This window comes from Schistocerca serialis, chromosome 5, assembly GCF_023864345.2.
Source record: "Schistocerca serialis cubense isolate TAMUIC-IGC-003099 chromosome 5, iqSchSeri2.2, whole genome shotgun sequence".
Lineage (NCBI taxonomy): Eukaryota > Metazoa > Arthropoda > Insecta > Orthoptera > Acrididae > Schistocerca > Schistocerca serialis.
The window spans coordinates 750,386,875-750,413,198 of record NC_064642.1 but is presented as its reverse complement, the minus strand read 5'-3'; the positions used below and the strand labels follow the sequence as shown (position 1 = coordinate 750,413,198).

Genomic DNA, 26,324 nt, shown 5'->3' with positions numbered 1-26,324 from the left:
CAGATGCAGTCATCCACCCTGTTCCAGAGAAAGCTTCTCAGCCCCCAAGGTCTGGGCATTCACAGAGGGTAGTTGGAAGCTCCAATGTTAGGCACGTAATGGGGCCCCTTAGGAACATGGCTGCCAAGGAGGGGAAGGAAGCCAGTGTGCGCTCTGTGTGCATTCAGGGGAAGTCATTCCGGATGTGGAAAGGGTGCTTCCAGATGCCATGAAGAGTACAGGGTGCAGGCAACTGCAGGTGGTGGCTCATGTCGATACCAATGACGTGTGTCACTTTTGATCGGAGGAGATTTTGTCTGATTTTGGGTGGCTAGTGGAAATGGTAAAGACTACCAGTCTTACTTGCAAGAATAAGATGGAGCTCACCATCTGCAGCATCATCAATAGAACCAGTTGTGGTCTTCTGGTACAGTGCCAAGTGGAGGGTCTGAATCAGAGGCTCAGGCAGTTCTGTGACTGTGTATGCTGCAGATTCCTTGACTTGTGCCATCGAGTGGTGAGTTTCCAGGTTCTGCTTAATAGGTCAGGAGTCCACTACACACAGGAAATGGCTACACGGGTAGCAGGGGCTGTGTGGAGGGGACTGGGCAGTTAATAGGTTAGAGGGTCTCAGGAAACCACAGAAAGGGTGTCCGTCTAAATGGGGGCAGGTAAAACACAGTAAGGTAGTTGCAGAAACAATCGGTATTGTAGTTGTAAATTGTCGTAGCTGTGCTGGAAAAGAACCAGAGCTCCAAGCCCCAATAGAAAGCACTGAAGCTCAAATAGTTATAGATACAGAAAGCTGGCCAAAACCAGAAATAAGTTCACCCGAAATTATTTCAAATGATCTAACAGTGTTCAGAAAGGATAGATTAAATACAGTTGGTGGTGGAGTATTTATTGCTGTCAGGAGTAGTTTACCTTGTAGTGAAATTGAAGCAGATAGTTCCTGCGAAATAGTATGGGTAGAGGTTATACTTGACAGTTGGACTAAACTATTAATTGGGTTGTTTTACTGACCCCACCCAGACTCTCAGAAGATATAGTTGCTAAACATTTCAAAGAAAACTTGAGTCTCATTTCAAATAGGTACCCCACTATTACAATTATAGTCAGTGGTGACTTCAATCTTCCCTCAATATGCTGGAAAAATTATAAGTGTAAAGCCAGCGGTAGGCTGCACAATCTGTTATTCTCAATGGACCTATATTCTTTTGTGGTTGTCGAGTTAATTTCTCACTTGATCTGGCAACTGGAGCAGCTGGCAGTGGGTGGTTTACACTCGCTATTGTTCACTGTGAGAATGCTTCGCTGCCTGGACTAGAATCTTTTGCTGACCGAGACGTCATCACTTACAAGACATGGCATTGTGGAATTGACCTGAAGAATTGTGGAATTGACCCGAAGAACCAAAGTAGACCTAGTTTTGTGTATAGCAATATGCCTTTTACTCTGTATACTCGTTCCTGCAGAAAAGTTAGTAATGATGAGAAAATACATGTATGGATGAAAGGACTCGGTGTACTTGCTGAGAATGTAACTATAACTGGAGATATTACTTTGTATCATCCAAAATTGTACTGAATGGTTTTGTAGAAAATTATTTTGAACAATTAGTTCATGAGCCCACTCAAAGCGTAAATGTTTGTGAAAGCATAATTGACCTCTTAGCAAGAAATAATCGTGGACAAAAAGATCGTGACGAATACAGGGATTAGTGAGCACAATGCAGTTGCTGCTATCATAACACCTACTACAACCATCGAAAAGAAACACAAGGTATGTCTATTTTAAAAAGCTGATAAAAATGCTCTTAACGCCTTTTTAAGAGACAGTCTTCACTCCTTCCGGTCTGATCATGTAAGCATAGAAAAGATATGGAATGATTTCAGAGAGATAGTATCGTTGGCAGTTGAGAGATATATACCACATAAATTGATAAGTAGTGGTACTGGTCCATCATGGTACACAAAACAGGTCAGATCGCAGAGGAAAAAACACGCCAGATGTAAAAGAACACAAAATCCCCAAGATTGACAAAAAGTTTTGCAGAAGTCCGAAATGCATCACTTACTTCAGAGCGAGATGCTTTTAATAATTTCTACAATCTGGCAGAAAACCCAAAGAGATTCTGGTCATACATAAAGCACACCATTGGCAAGATGCAATCAATACCTTCACTGCGCGATAACAGCTGGCACTAAAGCAGAGTTATTAAACACGATTTTTCAAAACTCCTTCACCAAAGAAGATGAAGTGAATATTCCTGAATTCCAATCAAGAACAACTGCCAAGATGAGAAACATAGAAGTAGATATCCTCTGTGTAGCAAAGCAGCTTAAATCACCTAATAAAGGCAAGGCTTCCAGTCCAGATTGTACACCAGTCAGGTTCCTTTCAGAGTATGCTGATACAATAGCTTCATATTTAGCAATTATATACAACCACTCACTCACAGAAATAACCATACCTAAAGACTGGAAAATGGCTCAAGTCACACCAGTACCCAAATAGGGAAGTAGGAGTAATCCACTGAATTACAGGCCCATGTGACTGACATCGATTTGCAGTAGAGTTTTTTTAACATATACTGTGTTCGAACATTATGAAATACCTTGAAGAAAACAATTTATTGACACACAGCTCAGATTCAGAAAATATCGTTCTGGTGAAACACAACTAGCTATTTATACTCATTAGAGTGCTATTGACAGGGCATGTCAAACTGATTCCACATTTTTAGATTTCCAGAAGGCTTTCAACACCATTCCTCACAAGTGTCTTCTAAGCAAACTGCGTGTCTATGGAATATCTACATTTACATCTACATGGTTACACTGCAATTCACACTTAAGTGCCTGGCAGAGGATTCATTGAACCATTTTTATACTACTTCTCTACCATTCCACTCTCGAATGGCGTGTGGGGAAAAAGGAACACCTAAATCTTTCCGTTCAAGCACTGATTTCTCTTATTTTATTATGATGATCATTTCTCCCTTTGTAGGTGGGCATCAACAAAATATTTACGCATTCGGAAGAGAAGGTTGGTCATTGAAATTTCGTAAATAGATCTCGCCATGAGGAAAACTGCCTTTGTTTCAGTGACTGACACCCTAACTCACATATCATATCAGTGACACTCTCACCCCTATTGTGCGACAACACGAAATGAGCTGCCCTTCTTTGCACTTTTTTGATGTCCTCTGTCACTCCTTTCTGGTAAGCAGCAGTATTCTAGCAGATGATGGACAATTGTAATATAGGCTGTCTCTTTAGTGGGTTTTTCATATCTTCTAAGTGATCTGCCATCAAAGCACAGACTTTGTTTCCCCTTCCCCACAATATTATCTATGTGGTCTTTCCAATTTAAGTCGCTCAAAATTGTGATTCCTAGGTATTTAGTCAAATTGACAGCCCTTAGATTTGTGCGATTTATCATATACCCAAAATTTATCGGATTTCTTTTAGTTTCTATGTGGATGACCTCGAACTTTTCTTTGTTTAGTGCTAATTGCCACTTTTGCACCATACAGAAATTCTCTCGATCATTTTGTAATTGGAATTGATTGTCTGATGATTTTACTAAACGATAAATTACAGTGTCATCTGCAAACAATCTAAGGGGGCTGCTCAGATAACCTAGATCATTTATATGAATCAGGAACAGCAGAGGGCCTATGACACTACCTTGCAGAACGCCAGATATCACTTCTGTTCTACTCGATGATTTACCATCTATCACCACTAACTGTGACCTCTCTGAGAGGAAATCATGAATCCAGTCACACAACTGAGACGATACTCCATATGCACGCAATTTGATTAATAGTCGCAATTAATATCACCTCAGTTGTGCGACAGGATTCATGATTTCCTGTCTGAAAGGTCACAGTTCATTGTAATAGATGGAAAGTCTTTGAGTAAAACAGAAGTAATATCCAGTGTTCCCCTGATCTATATTAATGACACAGGAGGCAATCTGAGTAGCCCTCTTAGACTGTTTGCAGATGATGCTGTCATTTACCATCTTGTAAAGTCACCAGATGACCAAAATGAATTGCAAAGTGATTTAGACAAGATATCTGTATGGTGGGAAAAATGGCAATTAACCCCGAATAAAGAAAAGTGTGAAGTTATGCTCATGACTACTAAAAGAAATCTGCTAATTTTCGATTATGCAATAAATTACACAAATCTGAAGGCCGTAAATTCAACTAAATACTTAGGAATTACAGTTACAAGTAACCTAAATTGGGACGATCACATAGATAATGTTGTGGGTAGAGCAAACCAAAAATTGCAATTCATTGGCAGAACATTTAGAGGATGCAACAGGTCTACTAAAGAGACTCCTTCCACCACACTTGTCAGCCATATTCTAGAGTATTGCTGTGCAGTATGGGATCTGCATCAGGTGGGACTGACAGATGTCATCAAAAAAAGTTCAAAGAAGGGCAGCTTGTTTGTATTATCATGAAATAGGGGAGATAGTGCTGCAGACATGGTACATGAATTGGAATGGCAATCATTAAAACAAATTTGTTTTTCATTCTGACAGGATCTTCTCATGAAATTTCAGTCAGCAGTTTTCTCCTTCAATTGCAAAAACATTCTGTTGACACCCACCTACATAGAGAGAAATGACCATCATGATAAAGTGAGAGAAATCAGGACTTGCATAGAAAAATTTAACTGCTAGTTTTTCACGCATGCCATTTGAGAATGGAACAGTAGAGAGACAGCTTGAAGGTGGTTCATTGAACCCTATGCCAGGCACTTTATTGTGAATAGCTGAGTAATCATGTAGATATAGCTGTAGATGTACGCTACAGATTGCTTCTCCTGTGTGACACGTTTCAAATTGTCTGGCCTGCACAGCCAGATACAGTGGTCATCTGTGTGTAAGGTATGCTTATTTATGTGAATGTGTGTGTTTTTGTTTGCTTTTCTGATGTAGGCCTTGGCTGAAAGTTTAACATGTAATAGTCTTTTCATTGTGCCTGTCTGCAACTCAACATGTCGTCTTTATGGTGATTAGCAATTCGTCCTGTCCGTAACTGTTAACTGTGTTACTATGTTCATTGAAAAGTTCGTACACCTTGTACTTGTTTAAGAAACTCAGCTTAACCTAATCTTAGTCTCTGCTGCGTTGGTACTTATATCACTTACAGGAAACATAATCTTCCATTGAAAAAATATTTAGTAATGTGACATTTAGGTAATTCAGTGAATTTTGTATCACATACACATTTCTTTTGTAAAATATATGTAAGTCAGTCTTTTTGATATAATAAAAACCATTAAAAGCCACATAATCACAATTTGTATTTGTATAAATAATCTGTCTAGACTAAAAAATGGCCTTTGTTAACAATAGACACACACACACACACACACACACACACACACACACACACACACACACACGCTTACACAGACGCAAATCACACACACGTGACTGCAGTCTCAGGGCACTCTAGCCACACTGCGAGCAGCAGCACCGCTGCATGATGGGAGTGGCAACTAGGTGCGGGTAAGGAGGAGGCTGGGTTGGGGATGGGGAGGGATAGTAGGGTAGGGGTGGCAGGCAGTGCAATACTGTTGGTGAGTGTGCAGGGACGAGGTGGAAAGAGGGTGGGGCAGCTATGTGCAGTCGGGAGGTTAGACGGAGGGCAGGTGATAGGTGAGGATGGGGGGGTAGCGGTAAAGCAGAAAAATAAAAAGACTGGGTGCATGGTGGAATGAGGGCTGTATAGTGCTGGTATGGGAGCAGGGAGGCTGGATGGGTGACGATGACTAACAAAGGTTGAGGCCAGGAGGGTTACGGGAACGTAGGATATATTGCAGGCAAAGTTCCCAACTGTGCAATTCAGGAATGCTGGTGTTGGTGGGAAGGATCCATGTGGCACAAGCTATGAAGCAGTCATTGAAATGAAGGATGTCATGATGGCAGTGTGCTCAGCAAACGGGTGGTCCACTTGTTTCTTGGCCACAGTTTGTCAGTGGCCATTGATGCAGACAGTCAGCTTGTGGGTGTCTGCTCACATAGAATGCAGCACAGTGGTTACAGCTTTGCTGGTTGATCACATGATTAGTGTCACAGATAGCTGTGTCTTTGATGGGATTGATGATGATTGTCACCGGACTGCAGTAGGTGGTGGTGAGAGGTAGTATGGGACAGGTCTTGCATCTATGTGTATTACAGGGGTAGGGATGGACAAGTACCTTGTATAGGTTTGGTGGACAGTGGAATACCAATGTGGGAGGGGTGAGAAGGATAGTGGGCAGGGCATTTCTCATTTCAAGGCAGAGAATGTAATTCAGTTGCTCCAGTCCTGGGTGGTACTAAGTTATGAGGGGAATTCTCCTCTGTGGCAGGACGGTGGGCCTTTGGGAGGTGGTGGGAAACTGGAAAGATAATGCATGGGAGATTTGTTTTTGTACAAGGTTGGGAGGATAATTACAGTTTATGAAGGCTTCAGTGAGACCCTCGGTATATTTTGAGAGGGACCGCTCATCACTGCAAATGCGACGGCCTTGGGTGGCTAGGCTGTATGGAAGTGACTTCTTGGTATGAAACGGGTGGCAGCTGTGGAAGTGGAGGTAGTCCTGGTGGTTAGTAGGTTTTGGTATGGATGGAGGTACTGATGTAGCCATCTTTGATGTGGAGGTCAACATCTAGGAAGGTAGCTTATTGGGTTGAGTTGGACCAGGTGACACAAATGGGGGAGAAGTTGTTGAAGTTCTGGAGGAATGTGGATAAGGTGTTCTCACCCTCAATCCAGATCACAAAGATATCACCAGTGAATCTGAATCAGGTGAGGGGCTTAGGATTCTGGGTGTATAGGAAGGATACCTCTCGAAGGCCCATGAATAGGTTGGCATAGGATGGTGCCATGCAGGTGCCCATAGCTGTACCTCGGATTTGACTGAAGGTAATGCCTTCAAAGAAGAAGTAATTGTGGGTGAGGATATAATTGGTCATGGCGACTAGGAAGGAGGTTGTTGGTTTTTAATCCGTCAGGCACTGAGAAAGGTAATGTTCTGTAGTGGTAAGGCCATGGGCATTAAGGATGTTAGTATAAAGGGAGGTTCCATCAATAGTGATGTGAAGGGCACCATGTGGTATAGGGACAGGAAATATGGAGAGTCGGTGGAGGAAATGGTTGGTATCTTTTATATAGGAGGGTAGATTCCTAGTAATAGGTTGAAGGTTTTGGTCTATGAGCAGAGAGATTTTCTCATTGGGGACACAGTAACTAGCCACACTGCGGTGTCCTATGTGGTTGGTTTTACAGACTTTAGGAACCATGTAGAAGATAGGAGTGTGGGGAGTGGTAGGGGTGAGCAGAGAGATTGACTCTGGGGAGAGGTTCTGGGATGGGCATAACGATTTGAGGAGTGACTGGAGATACTGCTGGATTTCTGAAATGGGGTCTCTGTGGCAAGGTTTGTTGGTGGATGTATCTGACAGCTGGTGGAGTCCTTCTGGCAGGTAATCCTTGGGGTTCAAAACAACTGTGGTGGCGCCTTTGTCTGCAGGTAAATTTATAAGGTGGGAATTTGTTTTTAGATAGTGGATTATGGTTCTTTCTGCAGATGCAAGGTTAATTTGCAGGTTTGGGATTTGGGGTATGATAATGAGGCAAGGTTTGAGATTAAGAAATTCTTGAAATTTAACAGGGGGTGATTTAGCGGCAGTGGGAGTGGATCACGGTTGGATGGAGGAGTGAACTGAGTTAGGCAAGGTTCAAAATTGGTCTTCCGTTGAGTATGTTTGGTAGGGTTGGTGGCGAAAAAGTGTTTCCACTGTAGGGGCCAGGAGAAAGAGAGAAGGTCTTTAACAAGTCCTGAATGATTGATTTTGGGAGTGAGGCAAAAGGTGAGGCCTTTCAAAAGGACTGATAGTTCTGTGGGGCCAAAGCTTTTGTAGGGAAGGTTCATGACAGTGTTTTGGGTCAGCTTAGCTTCTGGGTTCTGTGTGGTCGTGGGAGGGAGTTTTGGTAGGCAAGGTAAATGTAGTAGGTCTGCGAGACAGGGTTTGTCAGGTATAAGGGGACGTTGAGGAGGTTGGGAGGTTATTCTAGAGGTGGTGGACAGTGGTATTCCAAAGGTGGGAGTAAGTCAGCAGCTGGAGAGCTTTTTGAGGGGGCGGTGTGCATGTTACTCTAGTTCCTGGAGGGCAAGTGTTTCAGCGTTTGTTATGGGTTCCAGGAATATGGGATTGCAAATGCTCCTGCTATGCAATCCCATATTCCTGGAACCAATAACACACATTGAAACACTTGCCCTCGAGGAACTAGAGCAACTTGCGCAACACCCCCTCAAAAAGCTCTCCACCCTGCTCACTTCCTACACCCACTTTGGAGTACCACTGTCCACCACCTCTACAGCATGCTGAAGACCTTCTCTCCTGCTCCTGGTCCCTACAGTGGAAATAATTTTTCACCACCAACCCAAGCAATCATACTGAATGAAAGACGAATGTTGGACCCTGCCCAACTCAGTTCTCTCCTTCATCCAACCATGATCCACCCCCACTGCCTACAAATCAACCCCTGTTAACTTCCCAGAATTTCTTACCCTCGAACCTTGCCTCACCATCATGCCTCAAATCCCTCAATATGCAAACTAACCTTGCATCTGCAGAAAGAACCGCAGTCCACCATCTAAAAACTAGTCCTGACCTTATAATCTTATCTGCAGACAAAGGCTCCACCACTGTTGTTTTGAACCACAAGGATTACCTTCCAGGACTCTGACAGCTGTCAGATACATCCACCTACAAACCTCGCCACAGTGACCCCATTCCAGAAATCCTGCATTATCTCCAGTCACTCCTCAAATCCTTATGCCCATCCCAGAACCTCTAGTCCTAAACTCCGTAAACCCAACCACCTTGGACACCCCAGTATGGCTAGTTACTGTGTCCCCACTGAGAAAATTTCTATGCTCGCAGACCAACACCTTCAACCTATAACTAGGAATCTACCCTCCTACATAAAAGATACCAACCACTTCCTCCACCGACCCTCCATATTTTCTGTCCCTTTACCACACGGTGCCCTTCACGTCACTATTGATGGAACCTCCCTTTATTCTAACATCCTTAATGCCGATGGCCTTACCACTATAGAACATTACCTTTATCAGCGCCCAATGGATTAAAAACCAAGAACCTCCTTCCTAGTCGCCATGACCAATTATATCCTCACCTACAATTTTTTCTCCTTTGAAGGCATTACCTACAGTCAAATCCGAAGTACAGCTATGGGCACCTGCATGTCACCATCCTATGCCAATCTATTCATGGACCATCTAGAAGAATCTTTCCTATACACCCAGACTCCTAAATCCCTCACATGGTTCAGATTCACTAATGACATTTTTGTGGTCTAGATCGAGGGTGAGGACACCCTATCCACATTCCTCAAGAACCTCAACAACTTTTTCCCCATTTGGTTCACCTTGTCCTACTCAACCCAACAAGCTACCTTCCTAGAGGTTGACCTCCACCTCAAAGACGGCTACATCAGTACCTCCGTCCATATCAAACCTACTAACCACCAGCATTATCTTCACTTTGACAGCTGCCACCCCATACTTATACGTACCGTCCATACAGCCAAGCCATCCATGGTCGTCGCATCTGCAGTGACAAGCGGTCCCTCTCAAAATATACTGAGGGTCTCACTGAAGCCTTCATAGACCGTAATTGTCCTCCCAACCTTGTACAAAAACAAGTCTCCTGTGCTTTATCTTTCCAGTCTCCCACCATCTCACATAGTCCCACTGTCCAGCCACAGAGGAGCATTCCCATTGCAACTCAGTACCACCCAGGAGTGGAGCAGCTGAATTACATTCTCTGTCAGGGTTTTGATTACCTCTCATCATGCCCTGAAATGAGAAATGTCCTGCCCACTATCCTTCCCTCTCCTCCCACAGTGGTATTCCACCGTCCACTAAACATACACAATATACTTGTCCATCCCTACACAACCCCTGCTCCCAACCACTTATCTCATGGCTCATACCCCTGTAATAGATCTAGATGCAAAACCTGTCTCATACTTTCTCCCACCTCCACCTACTCCAGTCCGGTCGCAAACATCACCTATCGCATCAAAGGCAGAGCTACCTGTGAAACTAGTCATGTGATCTACAAACTAAGCTGCAATCACTGTACTGCATTCTATGTGGGCATGACAACCAACACGCTATCTGACTGCATGAATGGCCACTGACAAACTGTGGCCAAGAAACAAGTGGACCACCCATTTGCTGAGCATGCTGCTAAAGATGATGTTCTTCATTTCGATGACTGCTTCACAGCGTGTGCCACATGGATCCTTCCCACCAACACCAGCTTTTCTGAATTGCGCAGCTGGGATCTTTCGCTGAAATATATCCTGCATTCCCGTAACCCTCCTGGCCCCAACATTTATTGGTCATTGACCTCCCCATCCAGCCTCCCTGTTCCTATTCCAGCACTATACCGCCCTGATTCCACCATCGCGCCCAATCTTTCTCTCCTTTTCCACTAACCCTCCCCGCTCCTCATCTCTCTCCTGGCCACCATCTAACCTCCGGACTGCACATAGCTGCCCCACTTCCTCTCCACCTCATCCCTGCTTGGTTCGCAGCAGCACTTCTCTGTCTGCCACCCCTTCCCTACTATCCCTGCTCCTCCCTGCCCCAGCCTCCTCCTTACCCCCACCTAGTCACCACTTCCATTATGCACTGGTGTTGCTGGTTGCATTGTGGCTAGAGTGGCCTGAGACTGCAGTCATGTGTGTGAGTTTGTTTGCGCATGTATGCACGTGTGTGTGTGTGTGTGTGTGTGTGTTGTCCATTTTTGGCGAAAGCCTTACAGACCGAATACTTAAATTGGACAGTCTTTTTGTTGTACCTAACTGCAACTCAGCGTCTCCACTATAAGGTGAGTGGCAACTTTCTTTTTCGTAATGTTGTAATCCCCCCCCCATGAACCATGGACCTTGCCGTTGGTGGGGAGGCTTGCGTGCCTCAGCGATACAGATAGCCGTACCATAGGTGCAACCACAACGGAGGGGTATCTGTTGAGAGGCCAGACAAACGTGTGGTTCCTGAAGAGGGGCAGCAGCCTTTTCAGTAGTTGCAAGGGCAACAGTCTGGATGATTGACTGATCTGGCCTTGTAACAATAACCAAAACGGCCTTGCTGTGCTGGTACTGCGAACGGCTGAAAGCAAGGGGAAACTACAGCCGTAATTTTTCCCGAGGGCATGCAGCTTTACTGTATGATTACATGATGATGGCGTCCTCTTGGGTAAAATATTCCGGAGGTAAAATAGTCCTCCATTCGGATCTCCGGGCGGGGACTACTCAAGAGGATGTCGTTATCAGGAGAAAGAAAACTGGCGTTCTACGGATCGGAGCGTGGAATGTCAGATCCCTTAATCGGGCAGGTAGGTTAGAAAATTTAAAAAGGGAAATGGATAGGTTGAAGTTAGATATAGTGGGAATTAGTGAAGTTCGGTGGCAGGAGGAACAAGACTTCTGGTCAGGTGACTACAGGGTTATAAACACAAAATCAAATAGGGGTAATGCAGGAGTAGGTTTAATAATGAATAGGAAAATAGGAATGCGGGTAAGCTACTACAAACAGCATAGTGAACGCATTATTGTGGCGAAGATAGATACGAAGCCCATGCCTACTACAGTAGTACAAGTTTATATGCCAACTAGCTCTGCAGATGACGAAGAAATTGAAGAAATGTATGATGAAATAAAAGAAATTATTCAGATTGTGAAGGGAGACGAAAATTTAATAGTCATGGTTGACTGGAATTCGACAGTAGGAAAAGGAAGAGAAGGAAACATAGTAGGTGAATATGGATTGGGGGACAGAAATGAAAGAGGAAGCCGCCTGGTCGAATTTTGCACAGAGCACAACATAACCATAACTAACACTTGGTTTAAGAATCATGAAAGAAGGTTGTATACATGGAAGAACCCTGGAGATACTAAAAGGTATCAGATAGATTATATAATGGTAAGACAGAGATTTAGGAACCAGGTTTTAAATTGTAAGACATTTCCAGGGGCAGATGTGGACTCTGACCACAATCTATTGGTTATGACCTGTAGATTAAAACTGAAGAAACTGCAAAAAGGTGGGAATTTAAGGAGATGGGACCTGGATAAACTAAAAGAACCAGAGGTTGTACAGAGATTCAGGGAGAGCATAAGGGAGCAATTGACAGGAATGGGGGAAATAAATACAGTAGAAGAAGAATGGGTAGCTTTGAGGGATGAAGTAGTGAAGGCAGCAGAGGATCAAGTAGGTAAAAAGACGAGGGCTGGTAGAAATCCTTGGGTAACAGAAGAAATATTGAATTTAATTGATGAAAGGAGAAAATATAAAAATGCAGTAAGTGAAACAGGCAAAAAGGAATACAAACGTCTCAAAAATGAGATCGACAGAAAGTGCAAAATGGCTAAGCAGGGATGGCTAGAGGACAAATGTAAGGATGTAGAGGCCTATCTCACTAGGGGTAAGATAGATACCGCCTACAGGAAAATTAGAGAGACCTTTGGAGATAAGAGAACGACTTGTATGAATATCAAGAGCTCAGATGGAAACCCAGTTCTAAGCAAAGAAGGCAAAGCAGAAAGGTGGAAGGAGTATATAGAGGGTCTATACAAGGGCGATGTACTTGAGGACAATATTATGGAAATGGAAGAGGATGTAGATGAAGATGAAATGGGAGATATGATACTGCGTGAAGAGTTTGACAGAGCACTGAAAGACCTGAGTCGAAACAAAGCCCCCGGAGTAGACAATATTCCATTGGAACTACTGACGGCCGTGGGAGAGCCAGTCCTGACAAAACTCTACCATCTGGTGAGGAAGATGTATGAGACAAGCGAAATACCCTCAGACTTCAAGAAGAATATAATAATTCCAATCCCAAAGAAAGCAGGTGTTGACAGATGTGAAAATTACCGAACTATCAGCTTAATAAGTCACAGCTGCAAAATACTAACACGAATTCTTTACAGACGAATGGAAAAACTAGTAGAAGCCAACCTTGGGGAAGATCAGTTTGGATTCCGTAGAAACACTGGAACACGTGAGGCAATACTGACCTTACGACTTATCTTAGAAGAAAGATTAAGGAAAGGCAAACCTACGTTTCTAGCATTTGTAGACTTAGAGAAAGCTTTTGACAATGTTGACTGGAATACTCTCTTTCAAATTCTAAAGGTGGCAGGGGTAAAATACAGGGAGCGAAAGGCTATTTACAATTTGTACAGAAACCAGATGGCAGTTATAAGAGTCGAGGGACATGAAAGGGAAGCAGTGGTTGGGAAGGGAGTAAGACAGGGTTGTAGCCTCTCCCCGATGTTGTTCAATCTGTATATTGAGCAAGCAGTAATGGAAACAAAAGAAAAATTCGGAGTAGGTATTAAAATCCATGGAGAAGAAATAAAAACTTTGAGGTTCGCCGATGACATTGTAATTCTGTCAGAGACAGCAAAGGACTTGGAAGAGCAGTTGAATGGACTGGACAGTGTCTTGAAAAGAGGATATAAGATGAACATCAACAAAAGCAAAACAAGGATAATGGAATGTAGTCTAATTAAGTCGGGTGATGCTGAGGGAATTAGATTAGGGAATGAGGCACTTAAAGTAGTGAAGGAGTTTTGCTATTTGGGGAGCAAAATAACTGATGATGGTCGAAGTAGAGAGGATATAAAAGGTAGGCTGGCAATGGCAAGGAAAGCGTTTCTGAAGAAGAGAAATTTGTTAACATCCAGTATTGATTTAAGTGTCAGGAAGTCATTTCTGAAAGTATTCGTATGGAGTGTAGCCATGTATGGAAGTGAAACATGGACGATAAATAGTTTGGATAAGAAGAGAATAGAGGCTTTCGAAATGTGGTGCTACAGAAGAATGCTGAAGATTAGATGGGTAGATCACATAACTAATGAGGAAGTATTGAATAGGATTGGGGAGAAGAGAAGTTTGTGGCACAACTTGACCAGAAGAAGGGATCGGTTGGTAGGACATGTTCTGAGGCATCAAGGGATCACCAATTTAGTATTGGAGGGCAGCGTGGAGGGTAAAAATCGTAGAGGGAGACCAAGAGATGAATACACTAAGCAGATTCAGAAGGATGTAGGTTGCAGTAGGTACTGGGAGATGAAAAAGCTTGCACAGGATAGAGTAGCATGGAGAGCTGCATCAAACCAGTCTCAGGACTGAAGACCACAACAACAACAACAATGTTGTAATAGGTACCAATTCTACACACACTACTATTGCTGAAAAGCTGAACACAAGCTTACTTTGTAAAAATGAAAGGCTTTTATCATTGGTGATTAATGGCTGAATACATTTGCAGAAGCTCCTCATGATGTTCTCAATAATTTCTTGAGGAATAACGTCTATCTCTGTCATGGTCACTTACCACTCGAAATTGACATTCATTGGCTGCTGTAGTTGTCTCCAAATAATATGACCCAATAATTCCATTGTACTTTCAAGTAGCGCACCAGGCAATGACCTTTTTGCTACACTGGGCGTTTAATGAATGAGCGTCAGATTTGTGTCTGAGGAGTATTGGAAGTTTTGTTCTGTGATAAACCCAGATGAAAGTTTGCCTCTTGTGACATCACAGGATTCTTTTCAAAAAAACATCATCCTGGTCAATTCTGTCTGTCACAAATTCAGCCTCCTCACTTTATACCCGAGCTGTAGCTGTTGAACCACTTATAGCTCATAAGGATTAAACTTTAAATCCTGTTTCGCAATCCTCTGCAAAGACGTGAGGGATTTGTAATGTTCTGAAATGGTGATGGACAGATCTCTATAGGCTTTGTTGCAGAGCTGCATGAACTTGTTGGATATTTTATGGCATTTGATCCCTCATTTCAGGTCAGTTATGCTTCACATTAGTTACAGAATCTGTCTCACACCATCTTTTTGTTGACTGGGCTATTGTCCTTCTGTCTGGAATGCGATAATGGTGGTCTCTTCCACAGTGCGTTGAGTGATGGACAGCCTCAACATTCTGCACAGGAAAGATCTCCGCCAGTGCCTAAGTACACACCTGTGCTGGCCAGTGTGCTATACTGAAATGAATGGCATGCGAAGTAGATTCAGTTAGATTTGGTTGATGGGGCAAGCACATCTACAAGTTAGCAGAGTGGCCAACTGAAAAATACTATTTCCCTTGAGTCATCCTCTGATATGGGACTCCCTGAGTATAACATACTGGATAACTAGTATTTTTATGCCAGGTGCAGGGCTCAGCAATGTCAGATGTTAGTTAGGCTCTATCGGGAAAGCTCTCAGTGAAGAAGATCGCGCAATGATTATTCAGGGAGCTGGGAAAAGTCTAATGACCTTATTGTCAACGGATATGAAACACTAATCTCTTCTTGGTACTTTTGGTACAGTTAGAATTTCACCCTTCTGTGTTCCATTCGCAAATGGTTCATGCGAAGAATGAATGTTGGGGAGCCCCTGTACGAGCTAATTTATGTCAGTTTCTTGTCGTGGTCTGTTGTGAGACATATGCAGGAGCAAGTAATGTAATGTCCAACTCTTCTTGCCGTGTATGCCCTCAGAATTCCAACATTTAACCTATCCATGTTGAACAAACAGTCTCTTGTAGCATTTGCCTCTGTCATTTGTTAAGCACCTCAGTTACACTCTTGGACTTAAAAAACTGTATTGTGAAGAAATGTGCTTCTCTTCATTGGATCTTCTCTATCTTCTCTGTTAATCCAACCTGGTAAGGAGTTCCTTCTGATGAACAAAACTCAAGAACTGTCCCAAGGAGAGTTTTGTAAGCTGTTTATTTAATGAGTAAATCACCGTTATGTACATTGGTTTCATCCTTTTAAAAATGACAAATCCAGTCCCTTTTCCTAATATTGTTGCCTGTATAATAGCAAGTTACAATTGACAACCCCCCCAAAAAAAAAAAAAAAATAAAAAAATAAAAAAAAAAAAATTATATATATATATATATATATATATATATATATATATATATATATATATATATATATATATATATATATATATGGTTATAATAGAGGGAAACATTCCACGTAGGAAAAATATATCTAAAAACAAAGATGATGTGACTTACCAAATGAAAGTGCTGGCAGGTCGACAGACACACAAATATACACACAAAATTCAATCTTTCGCAACAAACTGTTGCCTCATCAGGAAAGAAGGAAGGAGAGGGAAAGATGAAAGGATGTGGGTTTTAAGGGAGAGGCTAAGGGGTCATTCCAATCCCGGGAGCGGAAAGACTTACCTTAGGGGGAAAAAAGGACGGGTATACACTCGCACACACACATATCCATTCACACATATACAGACACAAGCAGACATATTTAAAGACAAAGAGTTTGGGCAGAGATGTCAATCGAGGCAGAAGTGCAGGGGCAAAGATGTTGTTGAATGACAGGTGAGGTATGAGTGGCGGCAACTTGAAATTAGCGGAGATTGAGGCCTGGTGGATAACGGGAAGAGAGGATATATTGAAGAGCAAGTTCCCATCTCCGGAGTTCGGATAGGTTGGTGTTAGTGGGAAGTATCCAGATAACCCGGACGGTGTAACACTGTGCCAAGATGTGCTGGCCGTGCACCAAGGCATGTTTAGCCACAGGGTGATCCTCATTACCAACAAACACTGTCTGCCTGTGTCCATTCATGCGAATGGACAGTTTGTTGCTGGTCATTCCCACATAAAATGCGTCACAGTGTAGGCAAGTCAGTTGGTAGATCACGTGGATGCTTTCACACGTGGCTCTGCCTTTGATCGTGTACACCTTCCGGGTTACAGGACTGGAGTAGGTGGTGGTGGGAAGGTGCATGGGACAGGTTTTACACCGGGGGCGGTTACAAGGGTAGGAGCCAGAGGGTAGGGAAGGTGGTTTGGGGATTTCATAGGGATGAACTAAGAGGTTACGAAGGTTAGGTGGAAAGACACTCTTGGTGGAGTGGGGAGGATTTCATGAAGGATGGATCTCATTTCAGGGCAGGATTTGAGGAAGTTGTATCCCTGCTGGAGAGCCACATTCAGAATCTGATCCAGTCCCGGAAAGTATCCTGTCACAAGTGGGGCACTTTTGTGGTTCTTCTGTGGGAGGTTCTGGGTTTGAGAGGATGAGGAAGTGGCTCTGGTTATTTGCTTCTGTACCAGGTCGGGAGGGTAGTTGCGGGATGCGAAAGCTGTTGTCAAGTTGTTGGTGTAATGCTTCAGGGATTCCGGACTTGAGCAGATTCATTTGCCACAAAGACCTAGGCTGTAGGGAAGGGACCGTTTGATGTGGAATGGGGGGCAGCTGTCGTAATGGAGGTACTGTTGCTTGTTGGTGGGTTTGATGTGGACGGATGTGTGAAGCTGGCCATTGGACAGGTGGAGGTCAACATCAAGGAAAGTGGCATGGGATTTGGAGTAGGACCAGGTGAATCTGATGGAACCAAAGGAGTTGAGGTTGGAGAGGAAATTCTGGAGTTCTTCTTCACTGTGAGTCCAGATCATGAAGATGCCATCAATAAATCTGTACCAAACTTTGGGTTGGCAGGCCTGGGTAACCAAGAAGGCTTCCTCTAAGCGACCCATGAATAGGTTGGCGTACGAAGGGGCCATCCTGGTACCCATGGCTGTTCCCTTTAATTGTTGGTATGTCTGGCCTTCAAAAGTGAAGAAGTTGTGGGTCAGGATGAAGCTGGCAAAGGTAATGAGGAAAGAGGTTTTAGGTAGGGTGGCAGGTGATCGGCGTGAAAGGAAGTGCTCCATCGCAGTGAGGCCCTGGACGTGCGGGATATTTGTGTATAAGGAAGTGGCATCAATGGTTACAAGGAGGGTTTCTGGGGGTAATGGATTGGGTAAGGATTCCAGGCGTTCGAGAAAGTGGTTGGTGTCTTTGATGAAGGATGGGAGACTGCACGTAATGGGTTGAAGGTGTTGATCTACGTAGGCAGAGATACGTTCTGTGGGGGCTTGGTAACCAGCTACAATGGGGCGGTCGGTATGATTGGGTTTGTGAATTTTAGGAAGAAGGTAGAAGGTAGGGGTGCGGGGTGTCGGTGGGGTCAGGAGGTTGATGGAGTCAGGTGAAAGGTTTTGTAGGGGCCCTAAGGTTCTGAGGATTCCTTGAAGCTCCGCCTGGACATCAGGAATGGGATTACCTTGGCAAACTTTGTATGTGGTGTTGTCTGAAAGCTGACGCAGTCCCTCAGCCACATACTCCCGACGATCAAGTACCACGGTCGTGGAACCCTTGTCAGCCGGAAGAATGACGATGGACCGGTCAGCCTTCAGATCACGGATAGCCTGGGCTTCAGCAGTGGTGATGTTGGGAGTAGGATTAAGGTTTTTTAAGAAGGATTGAGAGGCAAGGCTGGAAGTCAGAAATTCCTGGAAGGTTTGGAGAGGGTGATTTTGAGGAAGAGGAGGTGGGTCCCGCTGTGATGGAGGACGGAACTGTTCCGGACAGGGTTCAATTTGGATAGTGTCTTGGGGAGTTGGATCATTAGGGGTAGGATTAGGATCATTTTTCTTCATGGCAAAGTGATACTTCCAGCAGAGAGTACGAGTGTAGGACAGTAAATCTTTGACGAGGGCTGTTTGGTTGAATCTGGGAGTGGGGCCGAAGGTGAGGCCTTTGGATAGGACAGAGGTTTCGGATTGGGAGAGAGGTTTGGAGGAAAGGTTAACTACTGAATTAGGGTGTTGTGGTGCCAGATTGTGTTGATTGGAATTTTGAGGTTTTGGAGGGAGTGAAGCTGGAAGTGGGAGACTGAGTAGATGGGAGAGACTGGGTTTGTGTACAATGAGAGGTGGTTGAGGTTTGCTGGACAGGTTGTGAAGGGTGAGTGAGTTGCCTTTCCGGAGGTGGGAAACCAGGAGATTGGATAGTTTTTTGAGGTGATGGGTGGCATGCTGTTCTAATTTGCGGTTGGCCTGTAGGAGGATGCTCTGAATAGCCACATCCACACATACAGACACAAGCAGACATATTTGGTCTTTAAATATGTCTGCTTGTGTCTGTATGTGTGGATGGATATGTGTGTGTGTGCGAGTGTATACCTGTCCTTTTTTCCCCCTAAGGTAAGTCTTTCCGCTCCCGGGATTGGAATGACTCCTTACCCTCTCCCTTAAAACCCACATCCTTTTGTCTTTCCCTCTCCTTCCCTCTTTCCTGATGAGGCAACCGTTGGTTGCGAAAGCTAGAATTTTGTGTGTATGATTGTGTGTCTATCGACCTGCCAGTGCTTTCGTTCGGTAAGTCACCTCATCTTTGTTTTTATATATATTTTTTCCCACGTGGAATGTTTCCCTCTTTTATATGCTTGTGTCTGTATATGTGTGGATGGATATGTGTGTGTGTGTGTGAGTGTATACCCGTCCTTTTTTCCCCCTAAGGTAAGTCTTTCCGCTCCCGGGATTGGAATGACTCCTTACCCTCTCCCTTAAAACCCACATCCTTTCGTCTTTCCCTCTCCTTCCCTCTTTCCTGATGAGGCAACAGTTTGTTGCGAAAGCTTGAATTTTGTGTGTATGTTTGTGTTTGTTTGTGTGTCTGTCGACCTGCCAGCGCATTCATTTGGTGGGTCACATCATCTTTGTTTTTAGATATATATTTCCTACGTGGAATGTTTCCCTCTATTTTATATATATATATGACAGTAAGTCGAGAAAAGAATACAAACGTATTTATTAGTTTTCTTGTGTCTCGGGAAGACACAACTGACAATTTGTAATATTACCATGAAGGCTTTGAACATGAATTTGTTGTCTTAAGTGTAATTGGTGCACTTCTCGTGTTAATTCTGTATAAAAATATGAGATTTCCACAATATCCAACATTATTTTCATCAGGAAATCAGCTGACTGTTGAAGTAATAATACAGTCACATAGATGTAAATGTGATGGCATGATCAATGCCTACAGCATGGCGCCTGCTGCCATACAGCCGCAGGTTACACATCACATGGCTATGACCTGTCATTTCCGGAAGGCACTTCCCAACTGGACATTGTAGGTGCGGCCTGCGCACATAGCTGCCTCCACTGTAACATAGTAACACCCAGCCAACATATACATTTCAAATAGCTGCACAATGGTACTACAACAGCCATGTGGTGCCACACCATTGTTGACTCATTGATAGTGGGCATATTCCTCTGCTGCCAGGGCTTTATAGGTGCACGAGGCACTTATCACCAATGGATGATACCTTGATGCCACACTGTTCAGTTCACCCTCATCTGGATATCAACTATACCACTGAGGGATTTCTACTGCTTGACATTCCATACACCAAATTCGTCGCTTGACCTTGCTGGTCGCCATCCCAGTGGCAGTGCTAGACTCATCGTGGAAGTGTTGTATTATTTGGTTTTCTGTTTTTCATTGTAAAGAAATAAACATCACTGATTACTCATGCCTTCTGTTGTTTGTTGTTCCAGCAGGTACAACAATACCACCAGCAATTACAGTGGTACTAATGATGAAACATCATCTGCAGCATCTTTGTTCTCATCAGAATGTGTAATATGGGATGTACTCAATTGACTCCCTCAGTATCAAGTGCCCACTTCCTGAATTGCTAAGTTGGTAGCCACATCTTAGGGTCACACGTTCTAATTTCTGCAGATTCTTTGATGATTACCACACTCCAAACTATAGGAACTGAATAGTCATAGAGGCTGTGGAAACAAGAATGTATGTCAATATCTTAGTGTCATGGGCTACGCAGGCAGCAGTGTGTCAGATTGGGCAAGCGATACCTAGAGACTGCATATGTGTCGCATATTCTGTGTCATGCTGGGTTGCTGATGATGATTTATCGTTTCCACCAATATAATATCTATAAAATGCCAAATCAGAAACACCTTCATCTGTCCATGTTTCCAATTTTATTGCATCTTGATACCAGTTTCAGCATTACAGTGTGCATCTTCAGTCCACCTGACCAGTGTGTTAGAAGATGCACACCTGTACAATTGAAATAGGGGCCAGCATAGAGTCACTGGTATTTGTAGACTTCTTTTTAAAAACATGATGCCTGCGATCATCATTTGTGTTTTTGATTTGACGTTTTGTATTGAACAGCCAAGCTCCCACAACCATCCTGTATAAAATGAACCACATAGACTTAATGTAATCTATGGTCACATTATGACCTACTAGATCATTTATGTTGATTACTTCTTCAATAGCCAGTTGCTTTCTTGCTGAAGACAATAGTGTATACTGTCAAAAAGTTAGATGTTTACAGAAAATTAATGCAAGAAGTTTATGAAGTACATTCAGTTCACCAATGTATAGTGCATGTAATTGTTGTATGCAGTTACGTAGCATTACTTGAGAGTCCCTGTGAGTGAGTCAGGCTCTTTTGATGTAGGGTTTGAAGTAAAACTGCACTTTATGGCCATCTTTTGTCACCAGACTTACATGGCAGTGACATGTTTGTCTGAAGTTATCTAGTACTTCAAAAAAAGTTGAAGTTTGTAACACAGCAATTCTTTGTTGCAGGGAAATATGAGGATGATCTTGTGTTAGAAGTAGTGGTGCTGCTTGGGACAGCTGCTGCAGATGAAGGCTGTGCCCAGATTCTGTGCAAAGCTGATATTTTACTTTCACTCATAGAAATGCTCAAAGGTAATCTATTTCCTGCTTCTGCTGAAGACAATAGTCTTTTATAATAATGACTAAAGATTTACTGAAAACTGTTTTTAATTATTTAATGAATAAGAACAGTATGTTCTGGAATATTTTAATTCTTAATTGGCTTTGAGGAACCCTATAAGTGAATGGCTAGTGTCAGTGCCTTTGGTGTGGAAGGACCCAAGTTAAATTCCCAGTACATCCTACGATTTTTTCCTTGGGCAAGGACCTTTGCTATGATGCAAACAACTTTCTGGGGAAGCAACCATAGCTCAGAGACATTATGAATAACAATAAAAACACTCAACACTCAGTAACTGTTTAAATTATTATAAAAATTTCAAGAATTAAAAAGTTGAGAATGATGAGGTGTTCCCTAAACCTAGATAGCTGTTTGGAGGTGCTTTGTTCACAACTGTTGGTTTCACATCAATATAGATGCATCTTCAGGTTTATAATGGTTATGTTTGCATAATGTAGGTGGATAGCTGCGGAGTCTCAGCTCTCGGGAAGTTGTCCACGTTAAAAGTCAAACCACAATAGTGGGTTGTCAAAACAGAGTACACACAAGAGATACTTGTAAAATGTACAAAGCATGACTGTTGAGTGACCCAGGCTGGATAACATCACATAGGATATATTTTGAGATTTGGTAGATACCAGCTATATAAAACCAATGAAGTAAAACTGGTCATAACCCTTGTGCCTTCCAGTGTATATCTAGACCATGGGCTACTTACACCATATTGGCTGGTTATCAGTATGGCAGAAGTATACACACATTACACAGAGATTTTAAGTTTTACTTCATTGGTTTTACACAGTTTGTGTGTACTGGATCTCATAATATATCCCGTGTAGTGTCATCCAGCCTGGCTTATACAACAGTCACGCTTTGTACATTTTACAAGCATCTTTTGGGTGTTCTCAATTTTATTTTGACAACCCACCATTGTGATTTGACTTTAAATGTGGGTAACTTCCAAAACTTCGTTATCAGGAGAAACAAAACTGGCATTGGATCGGAGTGTGAAATGTCAGACCCCTTAATCGGGCAGGTAGGTTAGAGAATTTAAAAAGGGAAATGGATATATTAAAGTTAGATATAGTGGGAATTAGTGAAGTTCGGTGACAGGAGAAACAAGACTTCTGGTCAGGTGAATACAGGGTTATAAATACAAAATCAAATAGGGGTAATGCAGGAGTAGGTTTAATAATGAATACAAAAATAGGTGCATGTGTCAGCTACTACGAACAGCATAGTGAAGGCGTTATTGTAGCCAAGATAGACACAAAGCCCACACCTACCACAGCAGTATAAGCTGAAAGTTCATTTTGTGAGTGTATTTTTGTTGTGGCCATCTATGACTCAGCATCTCTGCTATATGGTGAGTAGCAGTTATCCTTTTTGTAATATTGGTACTTAAAATAAGATACATTTAATCTGCAGTCTCAGAGGAGCCCATTGATTTGTACAATTTGTGATTGACTAACTTATTGAAAGACTAAACGGTGTGTTTGTAGATTCCATCTAATTGAAATAAAACTTATTGGCTGATTACACTCCATAAGACTTTCACAAAGTGTAATGGAGCAGTTGTCTGAGGATGTGTAAACTGCCAATCAATTTCAATTCTGTAAAGAACTCTCTTAGGTGAAACCTGTCCTCATATTCTACAATAGAAAGTGTCCTCATATTCCACTGTAGATAGGACATTGAACATTATATTTTGTTGTTTTAATTATTAAAAAGCCGATTTAAAAGAACTGGTAGTTCAATAGAAGTTTAGTGTTAGTGCTTCTGCAATTGCTGGAGTATTAATGTACATATGCTTATAGAAATAGTCAAATAGTGATACTATTTGGAGTTCTGAGAACAGTAAAGTTAAGTTCTTTCATATGTTATAAACAACACAATATTCAATATTTTGTAAAGTGCTATTCACCTAGAACACTTGAGAGCTTTTCATCAATCTAGAGGATAAAAACTGCAAATTGTGTTGCTATATTTAACTAAAGTGTTTGTTCACATTGTACTTTTGTACAAGCACAGTCTCTGTCTCTGCTACAGTGCCACACAATCGATGGACAGGAAACATCACCCTCCATTGATATGTATTTAGTAATATAACATTTAGTTAATTCATTAATGTTTGTTTACATTCTGTAAATTACTTGTCATTGTTTTAATTCAGTCCTTTTTCAGTAAATAAAACTGCAATAAGTTACTTGATTTGCAAGTTTACATTGAGGAGCCATTGCAACATAATCTTTCTACTAAAAAAGAGGTCATAATGGACAAGTTGGAAATCTGCTGCAGCATTCCAAGAAATGGTCAACAGAATAAAAACTGCCAGTGCTTTCTTCATGTTGGGTGCTGTGAAACATCCAACTTGGATGGCGATATGTCTAGCATTTGCGACTGTTACAGCTGAGCCTATCATTCCAAAATAGGGAACAAAGAAAATCTGATCAAAGCTGACATGGCAGTAGCACTAAGAGAATTAGAATAGTTCAAAGCTGCATTTAACAGCAGTAAATATAGTAGTATGGTAGATGACTGGACTGTGATAAAGCCTATCAGATCTTGCAAGAAGTTCAAGATGTTTTGCAGTGATTGAAGTCTGATAGCTTTAGTCTAGATGTCTCCAGCAGCTTCACTGCTCTGAAGACTGTAGAGAAAAATGCGCAGGCAATCCCAGGACTTCAGGAATACTCAGGCAAAACAAGGAAATAAGTGCAACATAAAGTTACTAGTCAAAGACCAGGGAGGCCCTTTCACTAGAAAGTGATGTAATCACCCCACTACCATGGATACAGTTGACTTATTTCTTTTATTTGTTAATTGCTTTTTTAAAAAAAAATTAAATATGCCACAAATTCTGTGAATAGGATAATAGAACGACACAGAGTTTTCAAAATTTTACTTATTTCATTTGCCCAATACCTCACCACCAATGTGTATTAAAGATCAATAAAAACTGTCTCGATCACGTTTTCAGATTTTTCATTTGTTAGCAACCAGTTTAGGCCCTTACCTCAGACCATCTTCAGGATTACACTGCCATTATGGCTGTTGGTGGCGGCAGGTGGAGTAAGATCCATAGAAGTACACTGACAACCATACTTCTGCGGATCTCGCTTCATCTGTCACCACCACCAGCCATAGAGGTGTTGTAAGCCTGAAGATGGTCCGAAGAAATGGCTGAAACTGGTTGTCAACAAATAAAAAACCTGAAAACACAATCAATACTGTTTTTATTGATTTTTAATATTTTATATCCATCCCTGTGCTCCAATCAACAATGCTTTCTAAAAGACAGTGTGTATGATTATCTGCATGCTGCTTGTTCCAGTAGCCTGGATTTATGGAATGGGCAAAAATATTGCTATTCTAATTAAAAAAAGCTGTACTCAAAACTTTTAATTTTAATTTTGTTTTAATGAAAGACAAATAATTTTAACAAAACTTTCATGAAATTGGGCTAACATGTACTCAGCAACCACTTTTGGGTAAAAACTGACACTGACTTGGCAGGCGCAGCTGTTCTATTGTAAATAAATATGTAACAATTGAAATATGCGAAGTCTTGAAGTGTTTTTAAATTGATCTCACTTTATAATGAAAAATTAAGTTTTCACAGCATTGTGCCTTTCAAAATTCAGAAATATGTTTGGCACAATCAAAATTTTGATAAGAATCCATTTTCAACTTAATAAAATCTATTTTATACACAATTTCGTTTGAAAAATTTTAAATTACACTATAATTATGTAATTATTTTAATTACTCACACTTTTGCAGAATCCTGAGCAAAGTGTAATCAATTTATTAACATTAGTTATTTATTAACTTTATCGTATGTTCATTTAAGCTGATTTGGGTTATCATGTCATTTACTGTACATAAAATACTTGTGTTATGCTTTTCAAGTATAACAGTGTTTATGCTCTCATATGAGATTGAATCACGAGTGACAAAGTATGAACAGAAGTTACTAGCTATCATAATATTCATGACATAGTATCAGCTACTACAAAAGTATGGATCATGTTAGGTATTGGTTGCTTCTCAGTCCGTTACCTTACAGGGGTCGTGGGAAGGGAAAGTTTGTTTCAGAACTCCCTCAGTCATTTGTTCCGGGTAACTAGTATTTCTACGCAATGAGTGGAACCTGGCATTTTACCAATGATGTAGGCTCTCTGGAGAAAGATTCTGGTAGAAATTACTGGGGATGGTGGGAGTAGTTAGAACTGCCCAATTGGGAATGACATCAAATGCATCACTGGGATGCACGTCACACAAATGTGAAGATTGTGCACTCTTTTATTTAATGCAGAAGACTGGATCTGACGTGGACTTAAAAATGCACTACAAGCAGTATTACAGAATTGTTCAACATGCCATAAACAAAGACAAACACCATTTAATATAACAAAAAATCCAAAATCCTAAGAACTTTGCAAGGGCTATTTTGGAGCATTATCAGGCACAAAACAAACAAACTTGGTAAAGCAAATGATATCGAACTCCCTGATAACAGTAGCAGCAAGACAGACAATATTAAATTCAAATCTTTGGCTACTAAATTCAGTGATTCCTTTCTGTTTGTCCCTATTGATGAAATTTAAATTGGATAAAAAACATTTT

At 41.9% G+C, this 26,324-nt stretch overlaps 1 protein-coding gene across 3 annotated transcripts in view; it reads left to right on the top strand.

The window, feature by feature from the left end:
* LOC126481575 (kinesin-associated protein 3) overlaps positions 1–26,324 on the top strand; it is a 206,948-nt gene that overhangs the window by 107,541 nt on the left and 73,083 nt on the right. For all 3 annotated transcript variants that reach the window (XM_050105432.1, XM_050105434.1, XM_050105433.1), the window contains exon 12: positions 21,542–21,667. In XM_050105432.1, the coding sequence (XP_049961389.1) occupies positions 21,542–21,667 (126 nt within the window). The remainder of the gene's footprint in view (positions 1–21,541; positions 21,668–26,324) is intronic.